The sequence below is a fragment of the Patiria miniata genome, unplaced genomic scaffold (genome assembly GCF_015706575.1).
Source record: "Patiria miniata isolate m_02_andy unplaced genomic scaffold, ASM1570657v1 HiC_scaffold_7, whole genome shotgun sequence".
Lineage (NCBI taxonomy): Eukaryota > Metazoa > Echinodermata > Asteroidea > Valvatida > Asterinidae > Patiria > Patiria miniata.
This window is the reverse complement of record NW_024037074.1, coordinates 14,109,747-14,137,364: the sequence shown is the minus strand read 5'-3', so window position 1 is coordinate 14,137,364 and position 27,618 is coordinate 14,109,747. Positions and strand designations below refer to the sequence as shown.

Sequence of the window (27,618 nt, the reverse complement as noted above, 5' to 3'; positions counted from 1 at the left end):
GATTTAATACCGCAATTACTTACTTTAACGCCATTAGTCGTGTTTTTAAACTTTGCCTTGAACTCACTGATGACATAGCAAACGAGATACGTTGGCATGACAACGGTCTCTTCAAAAGTCGCTGTAATCCATCCATCTTTAAGTTGTTTATCTGGACGTCTTTTGGGCATGTTGGAGAGGGCGTGGTACTCAGGCTCATGCTCCAGGGTGATAGTAAAGATAGCTTTGAGATCAGGCTCATCAAAACATGGGAAAGCTTTACGGGCGTCCACTGGATCAAAGAAGGTACTCGTCAGGTACCTATATTTGAATGATTTAGAAAATTATTTTAGATGAATCAGACTGGCATAAAATCTGTATTGAAAGCATGAAGGGGCGTGGGAATAATCACAATTTTCAAGAATGATTTCAAGACGGGTAATGTTAAGTTCCATGTACAAAGATACTTATCGATTAAGATGGGTTTTTTTTATGTAAACGAAGAGCAGATTAAAGGATAGTTCTTACTTTTCCTCTCCGGAGGCAGTCTTGTAGGACATCTTGTAGTAGCCCAGTAAGTCATTCTTCAACGGTCCTTGAAACTCCATGTACAGCCGATACTGTGCTCCTTTATCAAGTTCGCCATTCAGTTCGATCACAGCAAACTGGTTATCTGTGTACAGCCACGGATCTTTAGCCAACTCAGGAGCTTTGGTCCCGCTACCTTGTCGTGTCAAGGTTGTCTTCCCTCCGCTGATGACCAGTTCCTTACTGTGAATCAGTATTACGTTAGTGTCTTGCAAGCATTCTACCAAGACACTGACGGAACCGGTGAAGATGGAGTTAGTCAGATCGGTTCTGACTTTTAGATCATAGGAGATGGGTCGCAGGGTCTCAGGTAGCCGCGTCGACTCCCACGGCTGCTTGACGTCATCTGCTTCCCTGATGTGTTAGAAAACGACGTGAACCGCGTGATAAAACGGATAATGATACCTATTAACATTTTTTAAAAAATAAGCAAGTGAAGTCCATCACAAAAATCATATTGATGTTCAATATGCCATCGACCCACAGGCACCTGGTTCGATACATCGGTACTTTAAGAAGAATGTATTTTTTATTTTTTTATTCTTGACGAGATGTCTTACCTCTTTTCCACTTTCGGTAAAATCCCTCCCTTCACGCCGACCATCACATCCATCAATATGAAGGCTACGGCGAGAAGGACCATCGAGTGTTTCGTTACCACACCCGTGACCATGCTGATGGAATGATATCACACTACTACCTTGCAAGGAATAGTACCAGAAAATGATCCCAGATAGGGCGAATGGCTACACGGACTGAGAAAATGCCACTGTGTACCCTGGATCCAAAGGCCCAGGGTACTGAATATGGCGTGTCAAACGTTGCAATATTCAATGTTTTACAATGTATATGTTGGATGTTCAATATGTGTTTGTTATCTTTTACATTTATGTGCGATGTTCAACATAAGTGTGCGATGTTTTTCATATCGAAATCGTTGCACCTTTGATGTAAAACTTCGCATACATAATTGAAAATATCGCATATATATTGTAAAACATCGCACACACATATTGCACATCGCACACACATACTGAACATCACACATAAATGTAAAAGATAACACACAAATATTGAACATCAAACATATATATTGTGAAACATTGAATTTTGCAACGTTTGACACGCCATAACTGAAAGCCACCAACAACCAGTGGAATAAAGAGCGACCCTTGTCTTTCATGTCGTAAATAACAGACATTTCGATGTGTGGTTTATGAGTTGTATGAAGGCAACAGACAACTTGAACCTCCAGACTTTTTTTTAGTTTAAAGTTGCAGAAGGATTCCTGTCCATGCCTATATATAATATAATCATACATAAGTTTTTCTGAGAATCAGACTACGTACGTGTCGTTTCATATTCGTAATCCAAATTCAAGTACATGTACATGTAATCCAATAAATTCAAGCAGAAAACCTGTTCAACAACGTACTGTTTTATTTCTACATGATACTTGTATACGGACAATATCGAAATACAAATCAGCGTTTACTTGTATAACTGAGCTGACAGTGACAATACCGATAATTTTAACAGATAATTAATAAACAATGACCTAAAATAAATGGAATTGTTACTTTGACAAAATCGTTGTACTTAAATAATCACAAAATGTTTGGTCCTCGATCAAACAAAAACGCTTCCTTTTTTTATAAGCTCCTATCATTTCTTACAACACCAGTTTTATCATGCCCCCTTTTCCATACCTTTATTTATTTCAGTGTGGTCATTTTTATGCCAGGCATTTCCGTCACAGAGCGCACTTCATACCTCAACTCATTTTTGAGTGGGATTGGGAAGGTGCATCAAGCTTCTCTTTTTGGTTAGCCCTCTCACGGTCCCCAAGTCTCGTCTTTAAGTCTCGTCTCTATAAAGGTCGTTGTCGTGAGTCGCCTTTTCCTAATGTGAACTGGCTGTGCATTATGACTTGTAAAGGCCCATAAACGTTTCCATGGTTACTGTAGCCCATAACGTCGTAAAAGTCGGTAAACATCGTCGGTCAGGAATGTCTGTCCAGATTAAAGTTTGAGACCCCGAGGGCACTATGAAGTTTGGAAGATCCAGTGTGGGAGCGATCCTAGCTTTCGAGAAACATAGTCACAGTTCCAAAACCCTGAGTGACCTCCGCATTTGACATGATTACAGGTGATGTACATGACAGTATAATACAATACAAGTATAATGCTACGGTGAGATAGAGGTACACTCACTACAAAAATGTTACATTAAACAACCTCCCGCCCTTTTCCATTAATACCTCCGCCTCATGTACCTGGTCACTAGTCTGTTAAAATTGAACATTGATTCAGTCTCAGATAATTATAGTTATACATGTACAATGATATAGACTTACGATTAATTATTGAAATTTATATCACCTGTACCACATACAAATCGATTTTAAAACAATCCAAATGTTCTGGACAGGTTCCCCGTGTTGAACAGGAGGCCTATATCCTACACATAATTATTCGATCTCAGCTCAATTCAAAATCTGCCTCGTCACTACTCTCAATTCATTATAAACCCCTTATTCGACGCCTTTACGGTGGATTTTCGTAAATAAATATTGGTCCTACAAGTAAAACAAATCGCTCAGCAAGGCGCACGTACCATACTACTCAATCAAGGACAACTAATCAACAAATTTTGTTTTTACATATTTCATTACCAAAACTGGCAAACATACCTGCTAAAACTTGACAATTTTCAGTCGAAACAACAATAATTCCACATAAAGTTTATCGTCAAATCCACATCAACACAGTGTCACTAAACAACACAACCAACTTACCAATAAAATACTGATTATAGACATCATTTAGTTAACGTGAACATGTAATAAATTTCCATTACAAAAACAACAGGTCCAAAAAACTTCAAGTTACTGAGATCAAGTGTAAAAAAAAACTAATACTACCAACAATTTACACCAAACTACTAATATATTTTCTTACACGTTAAAAAAAGTTGCAATATGCATTAGTTGTCAATGGATTAATGATGCAATGTCCCAGACACCGTTTCGTTATATTTCTCCAGATGTCGATGTTTATGGGTTACAGATTAAAACAATAATCCGTGCGAAGAGTGGGATTCTTACGTCAGTTTGGTGACATTACCGGTACTCATTCTATAATACTCAGGTCGCCATAATGTCAAAACATTGTTTATATGCCTAATACAATATTGAAACTTCCGTTGAAGTGATTTTCAATTGAAAGCATGACGTTTGTTTGAAAACATGCAACTCGAAGGTGCTAAAAACCTAGTTTATAGTACAAATACTCGTACAAAAGATGGCTGCTAATTATGTCAATCAGGTAAGTTCCCAAAATGCATCAGCCACCGGAAACAGCCTCCTCTAACCACCGTTTGACCTCTTCATAGTTATTCTTCATCCAGCGGATGTTGACTTTCGTAATCTCCTCCGCTTGTCTGAAATTGCTCAGCCCCGCCATGCCTGTTAGTTCCTTCTCCTTGCTGGCCACAAAGTCTTGAAGCTGAAGAGAAACATATACGAGAAATACAAATTAATTGTGACAATATGTTTTGATAATTAAAAAAAAAAAAAGCGGCACAATTCTTGCGCATCAACCTTACCTCTTTCAGGTGGAAGTCTGTGTTAAACCACTGAGTGACTGCATCAATGATCTGATTCATCTGGAACAGCGTCTTAGCGTATCTGCACACAAAACAAGAAAACAAGCAAGACATTTGGAAAGGTTTTAATCATAACATAGAGAAATATGTCTTTGTTTTGGTTGTGATGACTGTGTATAAAATATGTACCTCTCTTTCAAGATATCCCAGTGTTGGCGGAAGAAGTTCCAAGCTAGATATCCTCCCAAAGGACCGTTGATGGCAAATTTGAAAACTTCGACAGTGTCTTGTCGCGGCACAAAACTTTCATTCAGGGATCGCTCCATGTACCTATAAAAAGGAGAAACACTTTGACAATATAATACATCTTTGTTTTGACTTTTGTTCAACTAATGATTTTTTTCTGCCCAAGATAACTATGCGCACAATGCGATGCCCCGTATTGCGCGTCCGCGTCGGGTGAGTCGTGCGTTTAAACGCGCAATCGTTGAATGCAATAGAAAAACAAAAGATCGAAAACAAAACAAAGCAAAAAGCAAGTGGATTCAGAGCAGGGGAGACGTACATCGTTGTTTCGCCGGGGCACAAGTTTAGGGCAGTAGAAATTAATTCAGGGGATCAATAAAGAGAAGCTAAAGAGGAAGGGATAATATACACGTTGAGCATGATCTTTTCCTTGACCCTGCTTCTTGGATATTTGTCCTCGAGTCTGAAGACAGCAAAAGAAGAAATGGACTCGACTTCAAAGGACGCTGAAAAGAGGTAGGCCTATAACTTATAAGACAACATTAAAAGTTTCGGATTTTTAAAATATTTTAGAAGCATAGGATGGATGGAACGATGACGATTGACGATTGGAACGATGTAAAATGTCCACCGATAACGGCGCTTTAATAAACTTCGGGAGGTGTATTCTTGATCAATAATATTTTACAAACAAGCTGCATGTTTTTTTTAATATTCATTTCAGCGAACTAGCGAGTTCACTTGATTTATCAATCACGCCATCTAAACACGGTCGCATCCCAGCGTTTATCCGAGACAAACTTGCCTACTTTAAGACAAACGGCTCTACCATAGCTGCTCACCGTCTTCATCTTCGTGTAGCCGAAGACCAAATCATGGCTTTAGTCAACCAATGCAAAGCCATGAAGAATGAGATTAAGGTGTGCAATGCAAAGAAGGATGAAGTAACCAAGGCATTTGAGGAGAAGCTGACAGCGATGGCCACTGACCACAAGGCAAAGATGTCTGAGATGCAAGACAAGAGTAACTTAGCAACCAACAATATGGATCAACTCCTGAAAGATCAAATCTCACTCAACCAAGCCAAAGAGAAGATAGCTAAACAGCTGAAGGAAGCAGAAATGAAGATTCGACGCCAAGAAAACACCAAAGGAGTTTTGAGCCACAAGCTTCATCTTGCCGAGAAAAGTCGATCTGAAATACTGAAGAAGCTGGAGGAATTTGAAGCCAAGTACGCAGAAAACATGGCCAGGTTTCAGACGAAATACAAGAATCAGGAGGCAGCGTATGGAGCCAAGCTGTCTGAGCAAGAGGCGATGTTTGAATCCAAATACTCAGAGCAGAAGTTCAAGCAACAGGAGTCGACATTCGACAGCAAATTCAAGGCACAACAGGCAATGTTCGACACCAACCACAATAAGCAGAGAGAGTTGTTCGATGCAAAGTTCAAGGAACAACAAGACACGTTCGGCAATAAGTGCAAGGAGCAGAAGGCAACATTCGACGCAGTTTACAAAGCACAGCAGGTCAAATTCGACAACAAATTCAGGCAACAGGAGGTTCACTTCGCGGCACGGCTGCAGGGAGAGAGGCGCAAATTGGACGAAATGCAGAAACGGAATGATGCAGTGACTGAAAGGCTGAAGAACACAGAAACTGCTCTGCTCAAATCGAGACAGGTAGGGAACTAATTTTTAAAATTAGTTTCCAAAGAAATCAACTCTCTTCGCTTTTGTTCTTTCAGTTTCAGTAACACTGTCGACCTTTCTTTTTTTTTGGCGGCAGGTCAAAGTGAATCAGGAGTACGAGTTTACCGACACTATGAATAATCTGGTACCCAGAGAGGCGCTCATGACGGTCCAAGATCAGTGTCAACTCTACAAGAAGACCATATCAGTCCTGGCTGCTATCGTGCTGGTTCTATTGGTTGTGGTATTTGTGGGATCAAGGTTTCTCTTTTATTAAACTTGAGAGGGAAGGGATGAAGTTAACGGTCATGTAGCTACAGGTGGGATTGGTAGAGCGGGAGAAACGAGGTATATAATGTTGCTTCCAATTGTACGTACAATGTTCAACCCAAAAAATCTCACCGCTTGGAGACTGGTTTTCGTGACTAGGCATCTTTTACAAGTGTAATTGAGCAGTATTATAATAAGGAAAGAAAATTGATGGGTATTGAGGAAGGGCTCCGTCCATTTTGTGGCATCAAACGGTAAACCCGACTCTTTTTTGGCAGCAGGCGTTGTTTAGTTTTAATTGTGGTTATGCTTTACAAAAATGATATTCACTTATGCAGCAGCTGACTGATGTACAGATTTGAATCAATTACAAAAAAAAACCAAACTTCAAAGCTTTCCATAGAAATAGGTTGCCAAATCATTATAGAGCACAATCATCACCCTGCTGATTAGGTAAAAATGTATAAACTGAAAGTCAAGGAAATAGCTTCGGTCTAGTCGGAAGCGTTGCAATCATGGCAATTCACTTGGAAAAAGGGAAAAACGAAAACTGGAACATTAAATATGATAATGCAATCAGAGGCAGATGATTATAATTTGAAAATTAATACACAAATTTGAAACAGTAACTATGATCATGTCTTAAGATGTAAAAGGTTTTATGAATAAAAGAATCATGAAAAAAAATATTTCATGGCTGTGTTTTGGAGTTTATTTCCTACATGATCTATGACCTTTGACCTACCTGCTGAGTATCCATGGCTCATTAGTCGCAGCCAAAGCCCTCAGCCACTGTTGCCTCTCGCCCGCTGAGCCGTTTCGGTATTGTTGCCATGCGTAGTCTCTCGTCGAGCCGTCACCATTAGCTACTCCAATCAAGTACACGAAATTCCTGAAGTTTGGTGGCACTCTTCAACGAAAGATGCAAGTTTCAAATGATTCATTATAACTAAGTTTAAAAACAGTTTTCAAAGAATCAAACATCACCATTCAATGTCTGTAAACTTTGCGGTTTTTTCAACGCGTAACTCTAGGCGCTCAAACTCTGTCAAATTTTTTTTAAAGATTATTTAGAGTAATTTCAAAATACTTGATTACGAAATCACTTACCTGGTCCCGTATTTTAGGTGTTTCACGAAAAGACTTTTGGCCTTAGATGTACAGTCCTCGTTGCCATAGAAACAAGTTGCTTCCAGAATCTCCATCTGCAATAATCTTTCAGAGAAACGAATACAAGCATAGAACAACGTGATTGTCAGCCACTAGCCGTCTTAGAACCGACAGTTTTATTACTTATAGCTCATTCATTGCCAAGTATAAAACTCATTCTTCGATTCAGGAATCACATAGCTTATATCCTTCTGACATTCCTTGTTTGCGTTCTTGTTTTATGCCTAACTTTCATAATTCTCTTGTTTATTTTTAACTTCAATTTATGGAACTTACCTTCCTTGGTGAGACGCCGTGTCATTCCAGCCGATGTCCTCATAAGCGGGCAACAACTGTTGCACCATGTATTTCTATACATAAAGACAAACATGTAGATTTCAACCAAAATATTGAAACTCATACTTATGAATCAGTGTCTTGTCTAACTTCTTGAATATTAAGTGTAGGCTACATGCAAACAAATTCACATCAATACGTAGAAATCTATTATAATTTTCAATAATAAAGGGGTCTGCTAAATTCTGATTTTTCTAAGATAGACAATAATTATTGGATATTCATTTTCTTCCTAAGTTAAAAAATAAATAAACGCACAACACTCTTGCAAAACGACCAAGTCAGTTATCAGCATACCTTCAGATTTCCAAAGGCGGAAGTGAAGCTAAGCATTCGTGAGACGTAACCAAGGATCTCCAGGGTGACTTTCCAGGGCACGTATTCTCGTTCTTTAGTCAGGTACCTAGTCAGGTTCAGTGCTACAGTGATGCTAAGACGACCAGCAGTTGCCAGGTGGAATGCATCATCTATCAGCATTGCTCGATCCGCTGTACTGATTACCTGTGCAAAGAATGCCGTTATTATGCTGGTCATTGTCTAAACGGGGAATTGTTGATGGAGAAATATCTGATTAACAAAATATTTGGGTATCAGATGTTTCCATTCGTTTCTTGGTAAGTATTTGTTTCCAGACTTTAAATAGCCAAAAAATGCGGGAGAAGAATGTAACTGAATATATTATCACAATTAGCTTAATTTTGCAGGCAAGGTTTTCATCATTAGCCAACGGAGAAGGAATTTTCTTGGTTGAATCTGTTCTTAAGACAACAATATCCTGTACAAATTTACTGATGCAGAGCTTTTGTATGGGTAAAACCAAACTACAAAAAAATGACAAAGCAAACTTATGGTTACAAACAAGACGATTGACATCACCTTCTTATGGGCAGGAGGAGAGAAGACTGGAGAAACAGATGGAAAGAAACAAAGAACCCCGCAGGATGTGACATAACATTTAAATCCTTAATAGAACTTACAAAACTACTAAGATTTTAAATCCCACCTCGTGATCTTCAAGAAGTTGCTTGATGATCAAATTCCAATTGGTTTCGTCGTAATTTGTTCTGAAGAATCCCGTCCGTTTACTGTTTGCCACAATCCACTGATGGGGGCCAATATCTGGCATACTGAAGGAAGCTTTCAAAGGGAAGAAATGTAAAGTTCAGAATTTCAGTATCTCGTGATTGATAATTATTTATTTGGGTTTGAATTCAAAGCACAAAATCACGCCAGCACTTTTTACTTTGAAAACTTCTGCATGTAATATCGTTGCACAAAGCTCCAAACAATTATGTCAACATACCTGATTCGTTACCGAGAATGATTATCGAAGGTGGGGTGATTTGGTCCGCGTATGAATACATTATTGGTATATTCCATTGATACCTGCGGTAAAGTCAAATGAGAAAATTGGAATGCTTTGATTTTGCATGAAAAACAGATGAAGCTTATTAACCGATACTGGGGAAAAAATTGTGTCTTCCATTTATTTTTCCAAAAGAGACCTACCCGTATGGAGATGTGGGCAGACACTCAGTGGCGACTGGTTGCAAGAAAAATGGCGCCTGTGAAATACTGACGAATCTCGTTTGATATTCACGTGTCAGCTTGATGACTGGGTAGCCCATCTGCATAATCCATGGACTCATGAAGGCAGTGATATTGAGGTCGACGCCCGTGTCCCGTAATGCCTGTTGGCAACAAAGGTATAACAAGAGATTTCGACAGTTGCTAAAAACGGTAAAAAGGATCAGAAAAAATATTCATATTCTGGACTATCACATGGACAAGATAACGAAAAAGAAAGACTGATAGTTTTTACGAAAAACACAAACAAACAGCTCACCGTGGATAATGCATCCCATAAATCAGTCGCCTTGACGTTGCTGTAGGCTCTGTTTTGAAGAAATGTCTGCAGGGAAAAAAGATGAGACGAGCGCATCTCAATGTCAACAGTATGTAACGAGGATAAACTTATAAAGAAATGATGATGAATCATTTTTTAGCAGACACTATATGCAAAAAGTAGCTCGATTTCGTTTCTTTTTCCATAGCAAAATATACTTCATATAGATTCCAATAATTTAAAAGTAAACAATCGAAGTAACCATATAGCAGCTTTTTCGACTGAAATTCTAAATGCATCAACATTTGAAGAATTTCCTTGGATTTACTTACTGTAAGTCCGCTCTGAAACAAGTCTGGTCCCAGTATATATCGCAACATACGAAGCACTGCTTCACTCTAAAATAGAAAATATTAAACACATAAACTTATTATTATTCATGATATGTCTCCATGGTGACCGGATTTTCAACATGCAGGTTACCAAATAAAGGAAGTTGCAAATTGTCTGTTGTTTTTCCAATCACATATGACTTGCTGTGACTTGTACATATGGCATCATATGGTTCGACTAGGCCTACCTTGTAATAACTCGTCAAGTCAAAGTTGTTGAGAATAGCGCTGATGTCGTTAATGTTCGGCTGTACGGCGTGAGAGGTTGGCTGGGCATCTAGCTCCATGACTCTCAAAAACTCTTCCCCGGCCAAACTTAACTCATCCATCTGAAAGGAAACAATAACAAGCCAATTGGCTTAGAGCGAGTTGGAATGATTGATGTACGTGGCGGCCCATGCATGCGTGAACGAACGGCTCTCTACAGACCACGTGCATGTCGCGCGCGTTCTTGAGACGGGCGTGTAATTACAGCCCTATTCGTCGACGAAGCGCCAAGTGAACCACGTACGCACGGGCGTGATACCACATAGCTTTGAATTTCAGTATTCGGATCATTCTATTCCTTACCATTTTCCGATTGGGGTAAATGTGATCCAGAGCAAGATGAGCTAGAAGATTGGCGAAGCTTTCCTTCAACCAAAGCTCTCCCCAGTATTCTTGGGTTACCAAATTGCTGTACCACTGCAAGAGAAAACAGATATAAATCCGCGATTTGCGCCAAAATAAAAAAAAAACATAAAGAAGGAAAAGCAAAGTTCTGATAAAATACGTTGTAGATATTCATATTACGTGTTTGGTAATAATAATGAAGCATCAGTCAAGACAAGAGTCGGATCTTAAGGCCAAGATAAGACATAATCTGTCTAAGAAGTTTACCTGATGGGCAATCTCATGCGCTATGACTGTGGCCACCTCTTGTATCTTCTTACTGGGTGTTTCCTCTTGGTTAAGCAGCATGTACGACTCACGGAAGATCAACAAGCCCCAATTTTCCATCCCTCCTGATATGGTCTCCGGTAAAGCAATCATGTCTGTCCAAAAGTAACCACAGCAAATTACTTGAAACAATTTAAATTAGACAATGATGCCTACAGCGGCGATGTCTGGTTCCCCTTCTGAGATCTGAACACCTGAAACTTCAAGGCTTATATTTCCTGGGAACGTTTGTAAAGGTAATGCCTATATATAATCAACTGTTGGGAAATTTAAAGACCGGTACCGTAACAATATTGTACATCATCACTCCTGTTATTTTGACACAATTGTCATGATAGTCTTATTGATGATTAGAGAATATAACTGAAACGATTTCGGATGATTGTTCCATATCAACCAAATCCTATAACTTACCCAATTTAGGCAGAGGATATTCAAGACCACTGTATTTCTCCAAAAATCGAAACGCTCGCGTGCCATACTCTAGGGCAAACGTTGTGTCGTTGAAAACATCTTCTCTAGCCCACACGCTAAACTGTTGAAACAAATTGACATTGCAAATCTAATTAGTGGTGAAGGTGAGATTCATCCATTTTCAACTATTTTAGCAAAAGTCATGTTGGTCTGCACTTTTAAAGGTTACAAGCCTGAGTCTTGAATTGTTAATTCCGAAAGTTGACACTAAGGAAACAAACAATGTTGTAATTGTCGGTTTTATCTAGTCCTTGGTGTTTCATTTTGTAAGCATAAGGAACATTTCCTAAAGTCCACAGTATCTATTTCATGTGAAAGGACGTACCACTCTATTGTCCACAGTCCTGCTCTTCTGCCAGAAATCACATACTACAAACGCTACTAGGTACGTCGACATCTTGGGCGTGGTTTGGAAGTAGGTGGCGTTCCAGCCTTCTTCTCTAGCTTCACGCCGTACTTCTGGCATGTTAGACAGAGCACGGTACCCGACTGGATGTACGATGGTCACAGTGTAGTTAGCTTTGAAGGCAGGTTCGTCAAAGCAAGGAAACACGTTCCGAGCCCCGTTTGGTGAGAGAAAGGACGCCACAATGTACCTGCATGGGGTAAAAGAGTTACAAAGACATCGACATTGATCATGAGTTATTTGTCAAGTATTTCTGGAGCTTTAACAACAATAATAACTTGTCTCTTGTTTTGAACCAGGAAGTGCAAATATTTTATGTGCAGCGACATTTCTGGAATGTGTGTGTATGCCAGAGGCCTGCGTTTGGTTGGAAAAAAACAGCAATGAGCGAAATTTTCTCTTTGCGTGAGAAAAGGAAATTTGGGGGGTTTATAAGTTGACGTGCATGGAAAGTCCAGTTTTGACTGCGTTTAAGATAATAGTCACCAACTGAGCGATACCGACATCTTCACAAGATGTCTGAGTTTGATATCAAAATGCAATTGCAAAAAATAACAAAGATTGTTATCCTAAGTAGTGCTTCAAAATTTGTAAAAACAAGGCTCCTGACATATCGGATGCCGTTTTGTTGAGAAATGTCTGCTGTTGTCAAAGTTCATTTATCGAACTGCCCAAAATTAAAACTAGAAAAATTGCGAGCAAAAGGTCAATCGAACCCGAGCGCTTTAAAGGAAAGAAAAGTTCTTCGGACTTGATAATAAACAAATATTATGCTACGTTTAGGTATTTAGGTAGAGAGTATCGTAAGCTTTCAGACTTTCAACACATGCAGAATATAAACATTAATTTAAAACAGCTAAATAACTCACTCAGTATTCCGATAAATCAAACGAGTCAAGTGAAAATATCTCATTGTTGACGGAGGCGCAATAACCATTACCACTGAAGGTCACTTCCATTAAGAAAACAACAAAATCATGCAACATTAACATACCAATAAATCCCCAAACAAAATTCTAAAAATACCGACTTTTTGTCCTCATTCTTCAAGTTGGTAAAAAGTTCTCCCAAGACGCATCTAATATTTTACGAGTGTCACTTCGGCTTGGCCGAATTGGGTGAAGTTAGATCGCTCATGACCGCGCAGTAGGGGGTGTAGTGAAATATGTACAGCTATTATTTCTCCCGGTGTATAGATTTTGAAATCAACATAACTCAGTCCAACCGGAACCCCTTCGGAGTCTCCACAAATTCCAGCCTTCACCTGTGATGTCGGGGATCTTTCTTCCTGTCACCTGCCTAATTTGGATTCAGAAACACCCCCTCTGTGGTGTAAATTAATGGGGTCAATACGGCTTGTCTGTTAAAGTTGTGGGATTTTCCTTCGTAGGATTTTTTAAGGGCCAAAGTGTTCCAGCCGAAATTGAAATTATGTATTTGTCACTAAACGACCGACAAATGAATTCCCTCCCGAAAAAAATCATTATTATTATTTTCAAAGCAAGTTCAGTTAAAACCATTATTATATTTTATTAACCAACTGTGATGAGTAGCAGGTTACGTACTTCACCGTTTTGTTGTTTCGAGAAATTTCGAGCTACGTCTATTAGGACTGAGACTGGTTGAAAATATTTTAAATGTTTGGAAAGAACCAGCGTAGCCTACACATATTAAAACAAAACGTCAGCCATACGGGGGAATTGTTTTTGTGTTCCTTGACTTTGTCGAGTTATATTCGTCCTTGAGCTCCCATTATGCTCCAGCTGTGGGGCGGACAATCCACCCTCCCACACCGCTGGTTCCTTCCCGGATCTCAACTTATTGGGACTGCATTAGCATGAAAAAAATATGCCAGCAAATTCTCCATAAATTTTCTTTTGTCTGTATTAACCATTGGAATGTGTCTGGCTTATCCTTAACCTCGAACTACATCTGCGCTTTAGAGTGCTTTTAACATTCCAACAGAAGTGCAAATTAAAAACAAAACAGTGCCACAAACATCATACTTTGAAGAAATACATCCGTATTTGTTCTCTGAGAAAGCAGACGACTTAAATATCCAACTGTACTTAATTTTTCAGAGTATTCCCCTCCACATAATTTCTAGTTTGCCTGCATCTTCCACCACCCAAGGCAGTGCTAAACATCAAAATAACAAATGTTATCCTTTGCCTGCAACTCTGAGCATCTGTCTTTATTCAGTGGTTCAAATATCTCACAGGCTCGAATTACAAGTAATAGGGACACGGTTAGGCAGTAATACACTTGGTCAGCTGTGAAAACACCTCCTTAGCTTGGAGGGAAGACTGTAAAGTCAGTCGTCGTTCACGGGTGAAAACCAATATTATTCGACATAGTAATAACAACTAGTTTACATCGAATGGAAATATTTGAAAGAATCATAATTGTGGACAACTTCAGCATGGCTTAAAGGAAGGGAATCAAGAATTTCCCACGACTGAGGAACAGATTTGCGGTGCAAGACTTGAAACAGGGCCAGAAATGACTGTGAGACTTGAGCAATCAAAATCAACATCGGAAACAAAACAGGGACAAACGGAAAGATAGCAAATTGTCACCGTTCTTATAGTCATCACGGCAGGTGAATCGTGAAAGATCTTTTATGGGCACACACAACATTCGGAGAAATGGTTCGACATTATTTAAATTCAGAGTTCGCCATGAACGAGATTTAATCTTCCACCAAGACTTGGAACAACTTGAGAACAGACCGCATCAACCATCACTGTTTGTATTCTAGTCAACGCAAGGCAAATATCGACTGTTCTCGGAACTTATCGATCTGACGGTCGTCGACGTTCATTGTTTTACCGGTGGAAATTTTGGGGAAATCTGCCTCAGTGGGCATTTTGGCAGGAACATTATAAGGTATCAACCCGAAATAACACGATGTGAAGGAAAGAGATAGGTGCACACGTCAAATAAAAAAAATAAAAAAATTTCATGGAATGCCTCATCCCTTTTATTTTGTCCCTTATCCAATCTTCACTCTTAAACTTTCAAATAGCTCACGATACTCAATCAAACCATACGAATTCCCCGTTATAAATCGTTCGTATAGCACTTTGTTATCTCTGTCAACACCGTACCATTTTCAGAGGCCGGCGAAACGACTTGTGTAACATGTATAACAGAGTAGCTAGCTAAACACTCCGAGCTGTTCCTATAGGAAAACTCGGAAAACTTGACCCAGTTTTAACAATGCTTATTCAAATTAAGCCAAGACGTATACTGGCCTATAACAATTGAATTTAAATGAAATTTAAATCAAGATTAAAAAGTAATCGAAACATTGTTAGAAGGCCTAATCTTAATAGTTATTAAAATATTAAACGACTATTGAGACGATTGAGATGACCATTTAAGAAGGAATATCTCTTCCTTCACGAGACCAAAAAAAATGTCTTTTTCGTGTTAGCTAAATAATACTCCATGCAATCATTAATTATACACCTCACTAGATGGCGCTTAGGACTTCATCGGAAAACTTACAATAAATTTCATAGCCACGAATCTCCCCTATATTTTGAACTTCCCTTGGATGTCTTCCTGACCATTTTGAGGCGCACAACCTATATTTCCAATATTTGAAAGGAATATGACGTTTTCAACATCTAGCAGCAATAAGCCCTTACCTCAGAGGGTCCAGGCTGAACGACGATTCCCAGAGATCACGATTTAATGGGTTTTAAAGCTCCGGAATAAACGCTATGTGGGATTTCCGCAAGAAGGATGGAGCGCCTAGTGGGACATTTTTAATGGACTGCCATGACAACTGATGACGTAACTTTTCCCCGAACGATCTGTGATCTTTGACTTTTCGACAGTAACCCATTCCTAAACCTCAAAACCTCAACTCTTCTCCGGAAATCCATCTATTATGATGTATTTCACATAATAAAGGCACAATTGCAAATCGTTATTGTAACAGCACCCTCTTTCGATTAGCAATCCACCCATTAAACTTAAAAAAGCTCGCTTTACAGGTTAACAAATTTCGTTTAGTCAAAGTCCACACTGTAAAATCAGTATCCTGGCGTGAATCTATGACCAACGACCCTGGAAGTAAAATAGTACAATTATTTACAAATCGTTTATATGAGTAGTCATTAAATACCCATTTGTCACTCCATCACTTCCATGCAGACACAGCATTGAACCGGTCTCAATTCCTAGCCATCTACGGTTGTTACGGTTGTGTACAATTAAGCCCTGCGTACAACTTCAGAATTGGTGAAAACTGCATCACATTATGTCATTACCGGTTATGACTTCAGCAGGAATGTTTGTGTCTTACCGAACCACTTGATCCCGGAAACCAATTTGACTTCCATGGCAAATAGTTTAATTGAGTGAAAGTGCCCCTTTTGTGGTAAATTTTGATGGGCTGTGTAATGTGTTGGTCGATGTACACTTATACCTATTTAGTTTTGCCCCTCAACTTTGTCTTATGGCTGTGAATCCGTACGACTCATTAATTTGTGTAAGGGTTGTATAAAATGTAGCCAAACTAGCAAAACAAAACCAACTGGCCAAAATAAGTACGTTCAGGGGAAAACAAATGATGATTCTAGTTTTATGCATAGTGCCACAATCGTGTACATCTTACAATGAGTATAGGATTAAAATATTCCCAAATGAAACTGCCTGTCGGTGATTGTGAGAACTTATTAGAAGGTAAAGGCAATTAAAATTTCACTTTGCACGCGTTGTGGAAGTACACTTGCTTCGCATTTTAGAATAGAGAAGAAAGGGTTGGAATGGTCATACGGAGCCATAGGGATTAAATAATGCGGAGCAAGATAATTCCACAAGATTAAGTACGGGAGGGGACACTTAGGATGGCCCGCCGAGACTTGCCTCAAGAGAGAGGATATTTGCTGCACCACTCTGCCTATCAGCTGAGAGGAATATGAGGATTTAGTTTGAGAGTTACTCAAGAGCATCTCTCAGACATACATTCCCTTGAGGTGTTTTGGGCAGTAACTCGATTATTTTCTGGTTAGAAATAGATGGAGATGTAAAATGAATGTGTCATTCTGTGTTTAATGGTGGATAGTCGTACACGGGTTTGGCAATAATGCAAAGTGTTCATCACTGCACTGCAAAAAGGTATCTTTGTGTGCAGCAGCAGGTTGAACATAGCTAAACACGGTTAAATACTATCTTAAAGTGTCAGTGAGCATATCAAGCTAAATTTTGGAGTTGAATCATGACCTATATAAAGGACGATGTCGTTAGCGTTAACGATGGATCCCTCCTTACGTGTGTATTTTTCAAATCTTCAAAGGAGCTCATTTGGACACTTCCTTTCATGTTGTACTTCCGACACACATATTTCACCTTGTATTTTCTAGGTTCTATTATCATACGATACATCCGTCATATCCATGTTACTACAGGAACCGTGCAGCGAGACGCCACCACAAAAAAGACCATCTTTGCTCCGCACAAAAGACACAAACAGAAGAGAGATGTTGAGACACTGATACCCTTGCTTCCTGGACAAAAGATGAGCGGAATCTGGGAAGGTATCTCTGAAGAAAGACACTCTGATGTAGGAGCAGTACAAAGGGGCTGAAGGGAACCCTGATACACACTCTGATACTCTCTTTCACTCACGGGTATGAGAGAGCTGCAACTAGAGAATCCTCTTCAGGCTTTCTGGCAGAGAACAGGTTTTATTTTCAGGCAAATTGAGGGATTTACATTTCAACTTGGAACAACACGGGGAATTATATTTCGAAAGAAAAAGAACCAAAGTGCAGGCTTGAAAGATTAACTCATCACCATGACAATGCCACTGAGTCGGAGTTGCCATGACAGACTATTGTCCAAATTCGTTGCCAGTGGCAACGTGTAGAAATCTAGAAATCCCAAAGGGAGCATGTGCGATAAGATTTGGTGTTAGAAGGAGAAAATGCTTTAAGGAACCGTGCATGCCGTTGTTAACACAACCAAGGAGTGAATATCAAATAACCGCAACTGATTATTCAAATAGCAAATTTGTGTTTAGTATATCACATGAAGTCTTTGATGATCGAAAATAAAGATACCAAAATTCCGCAAAATGTAGAGCTGGGAATTAAAAGGCCACAGTTAAGACCTTAGAATAAAATGGCATCTTGGCCGTGCCCTTTTTTATTTTCACAGTAAACGTTTATCCCTTTAAAATCGACAGCCCATAAAATAATTGAATCCGGGATACAAGAACGGCAAAATACGCTGGCTCCGCAAGTCTCAGTTCTCAAAATACAAAATAAGCAATTTCTACCACTTTTCGATTGAAATCTGTCCAATGATATTCTAAAGACAAGACGAACATTTTAAAGGAAAACAGTGAAGAATAACAAGAGCTGGTTTGTATTTAGTCCCTGAATGCGGATTAGAATTCACAGTCTATTATTATTTCATTAAAAAAATACGCATGGCAGTTAGGAGGCTGAATTACGGTCATTTTACAATAGTAATTATAGTTATTTGAGATTTGAGTTATACATGTAATGAGACCGTAATGAATCCGTGGCGGCTGGTTTTTTATCCGCGTGCCATAACCGTTAATAAAGATTTTAGGGGCAATTCCTAGGAAATCCAAAGTTTAGTACCACGAAAGAAGAAAGTTATCCAAACAAACGTGCATTAAGACACGGTACTATAGGATTTCAAGAATATTGACTTATTTCAGTCGGACTAGTTGGCGGGTCAGCTGAGTATACTCAAGCCTTAAAGAAAAAAAAACACTCAGAATATTGGAGTGGACAAAAAAGTATGCAAGTCGAAAGTCGCTCAGCAACTGCATTAAGTCATTCGTGTTTTCTTGAACCAGATTCAGTTGTATCGATTGCTAAAAGGTTGTAAAATGCATGTTATTGACAAAAAGCTGTCTGCAATGGTTGATGGAAAAATTGGTGATTGGAGAATTAGATTTATCCATTTGTCGGATCTAAAAATAGCCAAGAGTTTTAAGCAAAACATCGACTCCTTTCTAGGTCAGCGGCATTAGTGTACTTTTGTAACAATTATTACTTGCACTTTTTTTTAAAGGAGGTTCAATTGGCAACGAAAGATGCTGCACGTTTGTGGGAAAGATTTGAGGGCCACAATTCTAATAAACCGATGTGCGGCTCTGTGGATGTTCTGGAGGGCTTTGTTGTGAGAACTTTTTTTCAGGAGGACCCAAGGGATTTGATTCAGCAATTATTTAAAAAATGTATTGGTGCTTCTAGCTTTGGGAACGTTGTGCAATGAGAAAAATATGCATTTAGTTACACTTCAATCGCTGCGAAGCGAAAGTACGGTGGAAATTACCAATGCAATCAACGTTTTGGATATTATTAACAAGAGGGCACTTATTCTGTACCGTTGATTTAAAGGGAAATTGGGACTATAATCTTGATAGCACTTTTCAAATAGAATTTGAAGAAGAGGGTTGCGATCATGACGCAACCATGATCTTCTAAAATAACATAGATGACAAAAGATCAACGTCAAAGAGACTTACTTGGTTTGTCCTTGCTTGGTCTCATACTTGCTGACGTATAAGCCTCCAAGATTATCGCTAAATTCAGCATGGTATCTGATTCTGAGCGTGTAAATATGACCCTGCTGTAACTGTCCATCTAGAGTCAGAGTCATGAAATGAAAGGGTCGGTAGAACTCCGGATCGCCCGTTATCTTAGGCGCCTTGCTTAGCCTAGGTCCACCGTCTGTGGTTGTGGCAGTTTCATCGAGCTGAATCGAGACAATGTGCAGTCCGGAGCTGTGTAACAAAATGAAGCGAGTGGGAGTGCGACAGAGGAAGTGTATCGCCAACGCCCCCGCAAAGGTGTTGTCCGAAATGTCAGTGCGTAACTCCAATTCGTAATGGAGTGGTTTGAGAGAGGTGGGAAGGCGGAAGGTTTGCCAAAGGGGATTGGTGACAGGTTCAATGGTATCTCCTGGAGTGGCAAGTCCAACACTGGTCACCTCAGGTTTTGGAGATACCCGTACCTCACCTTTGTCGGTTTGGTTACTACTCAATCCAGTCCCAAGGCCCCCACAAGTTTCGTTTTGTCGACCGATCAGTGAGACTAGCAGACAAGCCGTGAGGATTAAGACAAGGCACACAGCAATGACAGCAATAGTCTTGATACGAGTAAGTCGACTACAACTTGACTTTGGGGTATACATACGGACCCCAGTCATATGAACCTCGCCATCCTCCCCAAGATGATTCTGTCCGCCTTTGGTAGGACCAACAATGAAGTTGACAATACGGTCTTTCTGAGGCGGCATCTTGGAAGAAACCTGACTGCTCCAGACTCACTGACCTGAAGGATGACACAGATGGTTCACTGACTGGATGAGAATGAGGAGTCCAAATGGTACGATGAGACGCCTTGAAGACTGCATCTGACAGCTAGCATCCCTGGTTCATGTTAATTAAGTGACACAGCTAGAGATGCACACTTCAGAATTTCTGGCGCATAGTCAAGTACCACTACTGTATGCTGAACAGTCACTCACTTCAGATGAAACTTGCGAGGCAGAAGACGAAAATCATACACCAAATGCCAAAAATATCCTTCAATTAGGGTTCATTCTAAGTTGTTCATAAACAGGATTAAGTTATTGGTATCATTATCACGAATTGTATGCATTTGTCAATCATATGAACGTGAGAGATATGGCAAAATCGCCAATTGGTGTAAAAAAACAACAGGCCGAATTGGTACAAAGTGTTTTAAATCTTTGTATTGAAAAAATATCAAAATCACAAGAACAATTCTTCGTTAGCAGCCGTTAAGTGGTCCTCATACGAACACGACACACTCGGAGTTGAAAATAAAATTATCTGCACATTGGTCGGCAGTAAGGGGCGCGTTGGTTGACTAGATCAGCTGAACGGAGCACACCGAGTGATCACCTGCGGTAGCAGACTATCTGTATGGTGAGAGGTCGAGAAATAGTCGGACCCGTGTGAGGGAATGACTTTATCGACGTCCGCTGCTGTAGTATTCACTATCCGCCCAGTCACGCATCCAGTCGTAAGGGAAGTGTAGTTCGAGGTGAGGTAAGGTGATTTCAGGGAAGGATACCTAGAATGGACTCGTAGGCAAATTGTCGCGCCACTGGAGTGGAAGATTCTTTTAACAGGAAAAGTTCAAATCTGCAGAATTTGTGTCAGTTGTTGGTGAGAAAAGAGAGAACAATTACTGGCTCATTCCCCGTCATTTCCAGGCCTGTCCAAACGAATTCCACTGTCATCTTCATACATTCGATCAGTTCACAATTACGATTATTCGAAGAAGCCACCAAAATCATATCCATCACAGAACAAACAATTGAAGCACAAAGCTCGAGCTGGTTTCTTAAGATGGCTGCAAGTACATTGCTATTTTTCCGCACCTCAGAATCTATAATTCAAGCTTATCGAGGAGGTCAAATAATACTCGTTTCATGTGATACAGCTGCGATTGTTGTCGCTTGTTCATTAAACATTCAGAAAGATGACAATTTACATTTGTATTTTCATTCCGCATGATGACGCACAGTTAGCTTCAAAAGAATCCAAGATTGATTACATCATGCATTCAAGTACAAGACTTCATATAAGACATCCACATATCTAAGGGGCGAGTATGACGCTTTGATATCGTGTAGAGGTCCGTTCATTCACTGCATCCAGCGTCGATATTATTAAAAAGCCTGATAAGCTTGCGTGCTTGCAGCGGCCCCGCCGAGACCCAACTGAACAAACGCGGCCGAATCTATGGTGTCAGCTCAAATTCAATCCAACCTCCCGCTAGCTTTGTAACCCGAAAGCACGTTCATTGTCAAAACACCACCCGTATACCTTCAAAAACATGAAATACAAAGAGAGGGGAAAATATGAGTGTGCAAGGTGATTCTTTTGAATAATAATGAGCCTAAGATTTGAGAGGCACGTGAACGTTGATCACAAAGCCGGATTCTGACAGTATTTCCCACATGGCCGAGAGAGAAATATACGCGCTTCTTAAGAGTTCTGAATACCGAACTAAAGCTGTGGTATTTATGAAAAGGTTGCATAAAAAGTCGAGTGGGTACAACTGTCACCTGGGGAAACAGACATTGTTCCCCTCTGTAGTACAGGACTTGCCCGTACCACTGCACCGAAATATGGTTCGTGACAAAGATTACGTTTTGTCGCTATTAAGCAAACCTCATGAATCAAAATATTTTAGGATTTCACAAGTAGGCCACTTCCTTGTAATTTTTAATGTATTGGTGCATGTATAATGACGTTGCGCATGAATAACCATTTGGAATTTTGTCACCACAACACATCCAAAAGTCCATCATCATTTAATTTGAATCCAACACCACAAGTCACTTTGTTTTCGTACCGTCTGATTGATCTGTCTCGTTCGAGTTTCAAATTTTGCAATAATATTGCAAAATGCCTGTAACAATATTCTTATATTACAGGCATTCCCGCAAATATGACAAACGATCCAAGATACCCTCTCATGTTTGACGCCCCTTTGGGTCTATTTTTAGCCACATTTCTAGTGGGTGCTTCTTAAAAAAAAATACAGGAGCGAGGGAGGAAAAGAAACCAGAATCGATTTAGGAATCAAACAAGTACTGTCAATATTGGCAAAGGAATACAGCTGTCGGTCACTGACAAGAAAGGCAAAACATAAGGTGACCTTAACAACAACTATATTCCCTTTACGACTATCGCTCTGTTAGGGGAGGGTGGCAAATAACAGAGTCTGTCTTGCCTTAATTTAAGGATGATTCTTTTTTTCAATGAGAACAATTTATCTGCCTTGAAAATTGTTGTTGTTGTTTATTTTTTTATCAGAGGACGTCTGCGTGGAAGTTAAAGTAAACATTGGCAAATTACCCAAACTGAAAAATTAACATTTTCCTGTAGCCCTTTCATCCACATCCAATATGTAATGTGATGTGGCAAAATTCATCTGTTTATGGTTATCTTTGTGACAGGCATATTGACAATATTCACATAGAAGTGACTAGTTATCCATGCTATTGATTAAAATACACATTTTGCCTAGTTTACACAGAGTGAACTTTGTGGATCCGTTTTCACAAAAACAAACATCTTGACAAATTCGTAGTAACAAAGATTCAAACGTATATGGTTCCTGTGTTGTTACAACACTCGAAACTGTCAAGTGATAAGAAATTGCAAATTCTTATGTCTGGATTTGTAATTTAATTTCTGGTATGTTTTGCAATACATCTTATGTGGCCACGTTGCTTTACGGCCAGTCTAGTAACGTAGCAGCAAATTTTACCAGGGAAAAAAAAGAAGCAGAAATCCTTGAAAAAGAAAGTTTTCGGTTTGATTGAATTGAAATTAAAATTGATATCCGGCACAGTATTATTCCTGGAGATGAGATGTGATTTTTTTTCTATTAAAAAGCATGAAAGAAACCATAATGATCTCATTTCACATGGAAATAATCTACATGTTCCCCTTCAACACACATACAGTTGGTAATGACGGAGTGATCAGGTGCGTATTGTTTGGGGTTCCTGTCAATTAGGCTGGATTGTCAACGTATCCGGATAACGAGCAGTAGCTCGTTTGCGTACTACACATCCTGATTGCTGTTTTCGATTTGCTCTGCTTCATCGAGTTTGGGGCCTCAAAATTAACTTAACAAACGGCAGTATTAAAGCCTTCGTAAAAACGCAGTTCCAAGTTAGCAACACCCTTTTTTTTTAATGTTTCAAAGACTGAGAAAAAAAATTGGATTAAATTGTTCTGCCGCGTGGTAGTGATGCACCGATTAAACCGGACCACGACAAGTACAAATAATTATCCAACAACTTGTTAAAATACTAGGCCAATGGACTCGGAAATGTGTTTAATATTCAATTTCCAGTGCGGAACTTCAGCTCTTCCCACTGGCGTTCGGTGAGGGGTTAATGGGCTTGTGATTGCCTGGTTCAAGCACGGGACCCGTTGCCTGGGACTCGCATTCGCTAGCGCCATCCGGTGTCAATGTTGATTCGTTGACGGCACCGGCAATCGGATATCCGGACACCGAGTATCGATCTCCCCTCTTCCACCCCCCCCCCCTTTCCCTTCTTCTTTCTCTACCTTGGTTAAGGGTTATGGCTTGCATCGAACGACAGAGAACACGCTCTCCAACCAGACTTGAAATCGCGGCAAGCACGTGACCTCTGAACGAGATTTGAATAAGAAGACTGAACTATACAGCACGGCAGTGATAGCTTGAATTTAACCCACTTTCCTTCAATTCCACGAATTGCGTGGTGAAAATCAATAATGGTAAAATGAAGCGTAAATGGCTTAAAAGCTACTAGGCCTATAGATTATGCTTTAAATGTGAATTGATTGTGCTCCGATGTATCTGTTGTCGTGGCAACATCATTTTCCCCTTTGTAAAAGTATATCTCGCGAAATCCTTCAAATAAATATGAAATACAAAAAAAACCCAGCTTTCAAAACATACTAATGATGATAATTTTAATTCGTAAAATGACGACAGTGATTCACAAAATAAAACTATACAGCAACCAAAGAAATTAAGCACTGTATCGACGAAAGGATATCAGCGAATTTCACTTGGTTCATTATTCAGTGGCATGAGACCATGCGAAATATAAGTTTTATATTTTGTTGCCATCGAGTTTAGGTCTATTGCGATAAAAAAAAAACCGATAATAAAAGCTTGAGTTTGGACAGCAAACAAATGGCGACCTCTTGCGGTGTAGAACATTTTTTTTTTACTCCTTTCAGAGGTGAAAAGACAGGATGAGTATATATCTGATAAAAATGGACAATCTTGAGGGCGCGCGACAGGAACCATGTTTGTAGATGTTTGATACTATTTTTGCCAGTCACACTTTATAAGCACAAAATCCAGCAATCAAAACTGCAAAATAATTAATTCAATATCTATGCAAACATTAATTCTGCATCGTTGATGTTAATCTCTTTTTTAACATCATGCCAATGCCGTTTGGTAACTTTGATGTGAAAACAAGAATACATGTACATGCACATTATTTACATTCATATATTATACAGAATAAGTAATTAGCAATAACTGTGTGGATTCTACATGTATTTCAATTTTAAAGATTCTAACGAAGTGAATATATATTGAGGAATTTTAAAATGACACTTCACAACGAGATGATGTAATGGAGAAGAAGAGCACTGGGATCTCATTAACAATGCAGTTAAAAAATATGCCAAAACTTCAGGAATATTTCAATCCTACTTGACAATGAGGTTCCTCGACAGTGAGGAAAAAATTATCTTATTAAAATCAGAGCAGCATGTTAAAGTGTCATGTCTCATCAATGCAACAACTCTTCAACCTGAAATTGTAAAGTGTACGTTGTATTAACTGGGTAGCATTACAACTAAACTGACCTACATTATTCCTTGTCACGTTTCTTGATTTTCCGGTGCCCATGCAGCAGTAATCATTACTTGTCCTCTCTTCAAAATGTTATTGCAGAGAAGAATCCAGCATGTGATTCCCACAGCACCAGGAACAGCGCTAGGGAAAGCAATGAACCAAGACAGGGGCCACAACCATTCCTCATTCAGGATCAGCATGGGTTCGTGGCGATATCTCCAGATGAGGAAGATAAAGCAACATGTCTGCCAAGATATGATGAAACATAATATTATTGGTATAACTACATTTGTAAAAGAAACAAAACAAATCATTTTGAATTCAACAGAAGGTAGATTAATTTAGCATTCTTTATCCTGGAGTAAAGTTTTGATGTAAGACCTGACATATCATAATTAGATGACAGTTGTTGATGTGTCTTACCTGTACTGAATTCAAAGCTAGCGTCAGACCCCAACTGACAGTGAATGACTTGGCAGTTTTGCTTTGCCCTGAAATAAAAGATTCAAATAACGCAGATCATTACATTAATTAGAGTATCTATATCCATGCTTAATTTTACACTTTATGTTTTTGTTTGTGACATTTTTTCCAAGAAATACTATGCCCACAATGCCAAAGACTTTTACTGAAAGACAAAATATCATGTACATGTACATGTACTGTAAAACCAATTATCACAGCACAACTGTATTGTTATTGAATAGGTATATTTAGTAGTAAAAAAAAAAAAAAAAAAAAAATGTGAATACATTTATAATATTTCTTAAGTTTAAAGTTGGCCCTAATGCCCTGCTGCTTGACTGAATAACACCGATTTCATGGCCACATTCGATAGACACTTACTTATTTTCTTGAGTTCATCTTTTAGCTTGTTGATTTTTCGGTCAATCCTTGCAAACTTTGGGAATTCCTCTTTCACATTGAGTTCTGACTGCTCATCTCCCAGTTTCTTTATCTTGATCTTTAAGCTTCCTTCCACTTGACTGTCTTGAAATAGGATTTTTGTAACCTGCATATGGCAGCACAAATATAATCAAGAATTCAAAATGTATGAAAATTGAAATGTAACAAATTCACACGCTGCACTGTATTACTATTAACATATTTGTTGGCACTGCAGGGAACAATTCGGGAAGAATCCTATACATGGCCATCAGTATGAGAAAATGATAACAATAACTTAGTTTTTTTAGCAGGGAAAATTTGAAGCATTTTATGATTTACCCAGAAAACACTTAAAATTGTTCAAACCAGTCTCAGTCTAGTCATAGGGTTTGTGCACATAGTGCTGTCCAGGTGTGGAATTCTGTCCGGAAAAAAAACCGTTGCAACCTGAAGCCACTTCGCGATTGTGTACAAAGGCTATGGAGAGTCAAGAACATTTTCCAAGTGTTTCCTATAAGTAGGCCTATATAAGTACAAAATTGGAAATATTTCTCAGTCCCTACTCCTACTCCTAGTTTGTGATTGTCCCAGATTCTCATCTTATTTGCAATGAATGACCTTCATTGAGATGATATATGAAGCAAAAAATGGCGTCACGTTGCAACATTCTTTCCTTCTGTCCCATTTACTTACTTGTTTTACTATGCTTGGGATGAAATATCGGGACAAATGAAGGACGAAAACGGCGAGAAAAACAACGAACATGGAGGCTGCCATCTTGATTTTCATTCCCGCACTCGTCACAGGAGGGCGCTAAAGAGGTCGACCAAAAGTGCAAAAAACGCTGGTTTCCAAACCTCGGCGTCGTTTCGGCTGAGGTTTCTCTCTAGATCTATCACGATTTTGACGCCTTTTATATCCAGACCAAACGCAAATATTGTAAACGCAAATATTTTAAGCCTTGGTGGTATCTTATGGTATTTGATGTTCTTGAGTGAAAAAATGAACCCCATTTTGAGTCGGAGAGCTAAAGCCGGGGTCTTAATGCCTGAGAATTAGCCACCGAGCCGAGACAACACCAGAGTTTGGACCCCCCCCCCCCCCCGGCAATCGGGCCGGGAGGAATCAACCCCCCACCCCAGTACATTTTCCCTGAAGTCACTGCAAATTAGTTATTCTAAACATCATCTCGTACACATCTTTACACATGAACGCAAATGGGATTGTAATTGTGATACAAATATTTAATTTTCTTCAAACACTATTTTTTACACAAATTTTACAATATTACATTGTATATCAACACTTATCTCGAGATACATGTATATATAAAATAACCTACTTTAAGTCTGTGCACTTTTGTCATAAGTTAAAT

The 27,618-nt window shown here is 39.2% G+C and overlaps 3 protein-coding genes across 3 annotated transcripts in view; 1 reads left to right on the top strand and 2 right to left on the bottom strand.

Moving 5' to 3' along the window:
- The window catches only part of LOC119744973 (putative aminopeptidase-2), a 44,878-nt gene extending 23,917 nt beyond the window's left edge, over positions 1-20,961 (bottom strand). Inside the window, exons 1-21 of the mRNA XM_038221197.1 lie at positions 19,463-20,961; positions 11,860-12,130; positions 11,475-11,595; positions 11,001-11,155; positions 10,692-10,805; positions 10,310-10,450; positions 10,062-10,127; positions 9,730-9,795; positions 9,393-9,574; positions 9,187-9,269; positions 8,887-9,020; positions 8,181-8,384; positions 7,824-7,897; positions 7,488-7,592; positions 7,123-7,287; positions 4,363-4,503; positions 4,174-4,255; positions 3,915-4,073; positions 1,128-1,252; positions 508-921; positions 24-300 (exon numbers count right to left, since the gene is read on the bottom strand). Of these exons, the coding sequence (XP_038077125.1) occupies positions 24-300; positions 508-921; positions 1,128-1,252; positions 3,915-4,073; positions 4,174-4,255; positions 4,363-4,503; positions 7,123-7,287; positions 7,488-7,592; positions 7,824-7,897; positions 8,181-8,384; positions 8,887-9,020; positions 9,187-9,269; positions 9,393-9,574; positions 9,730-9,795; positions 10,062-10,127; positions 10,310-10,450; positions 10,692-10,805; positions 11,001-11,155; positions 11,475-11,595; positions 11,860-12,130; positions 19,463-20,235 (3,852 nt within the window). The 5' untranslated portion in view covers positions 20,236-20,961. The remainder of the gene's footprint in view (positions 1-23; positions 301-507; positions 922-1,127; positions 1,253-3,914; positions 4,074-4,173; positions 4,256-4,362; positions 4,504-7,122; positions 7,288-7,487; positions 7,593-7,823; positions 7,898-8,180; positions 8,385-8,886; positions 9,021-9,186; positions 9,270-9,392; positions 9,575-9,729; positions 9,796-10,061; positions 10,128-10,309; positions 10,451-10,691; positions 10,806-11,000; positions 11,156-11,474; positions 11,596-11,859; positions 12,131-19,462) is intronic.
- LOC119746034 (CAP-Gly domain-containing linker protein 1-like) lies at positions 4,693-7,064 on the top strand. The gene is made up of 3 exons (XM_038222792.1): positions 4,693-4,935; positions 5,144-6,098; positions 6,205-7,064. The coding sequence occupies exons 1-3, from the start codon at positions 4,838-4,840 to the stop codon at positions 6,382-6,384; spliced, it is 1,233 nt and encodes a 410-aa protein (XP_038078720.1). The 5' UTR covers positions 4,693-4,837; the 3' UTR covers positions 6,385-7,064.
- A 3,459-nt stretch (positions 20,962-24,420) lies between the features above and the next one.
- On the bottom strand, positions 24,421-27,055 carry LOC119746032 (guided entry of tail-anchored proteins factor 1-like). The gene is made up of 4 exons (XM_038222788.1): positions 26,937-27,055; positions 26,202-26,367; positions 25,779-25,846; positions 24,421-25,600 (listed from the first exon to the last, which is right to left on the bottom strand). The coding sequence occupies exons 1-4, from the start codon at positions 27,030-27,032 to the stop codon at positions 25,382-25,384; spliced, it is 549 nt and encodes a 182-aa protein (XP_038078716.1). The 5' UTR covers positions 27,033-27,055; the 3' UTR covers positions 24,421-25,381.
- Positions 27,056-27,618: the final 563 nt, after the last annotated feature.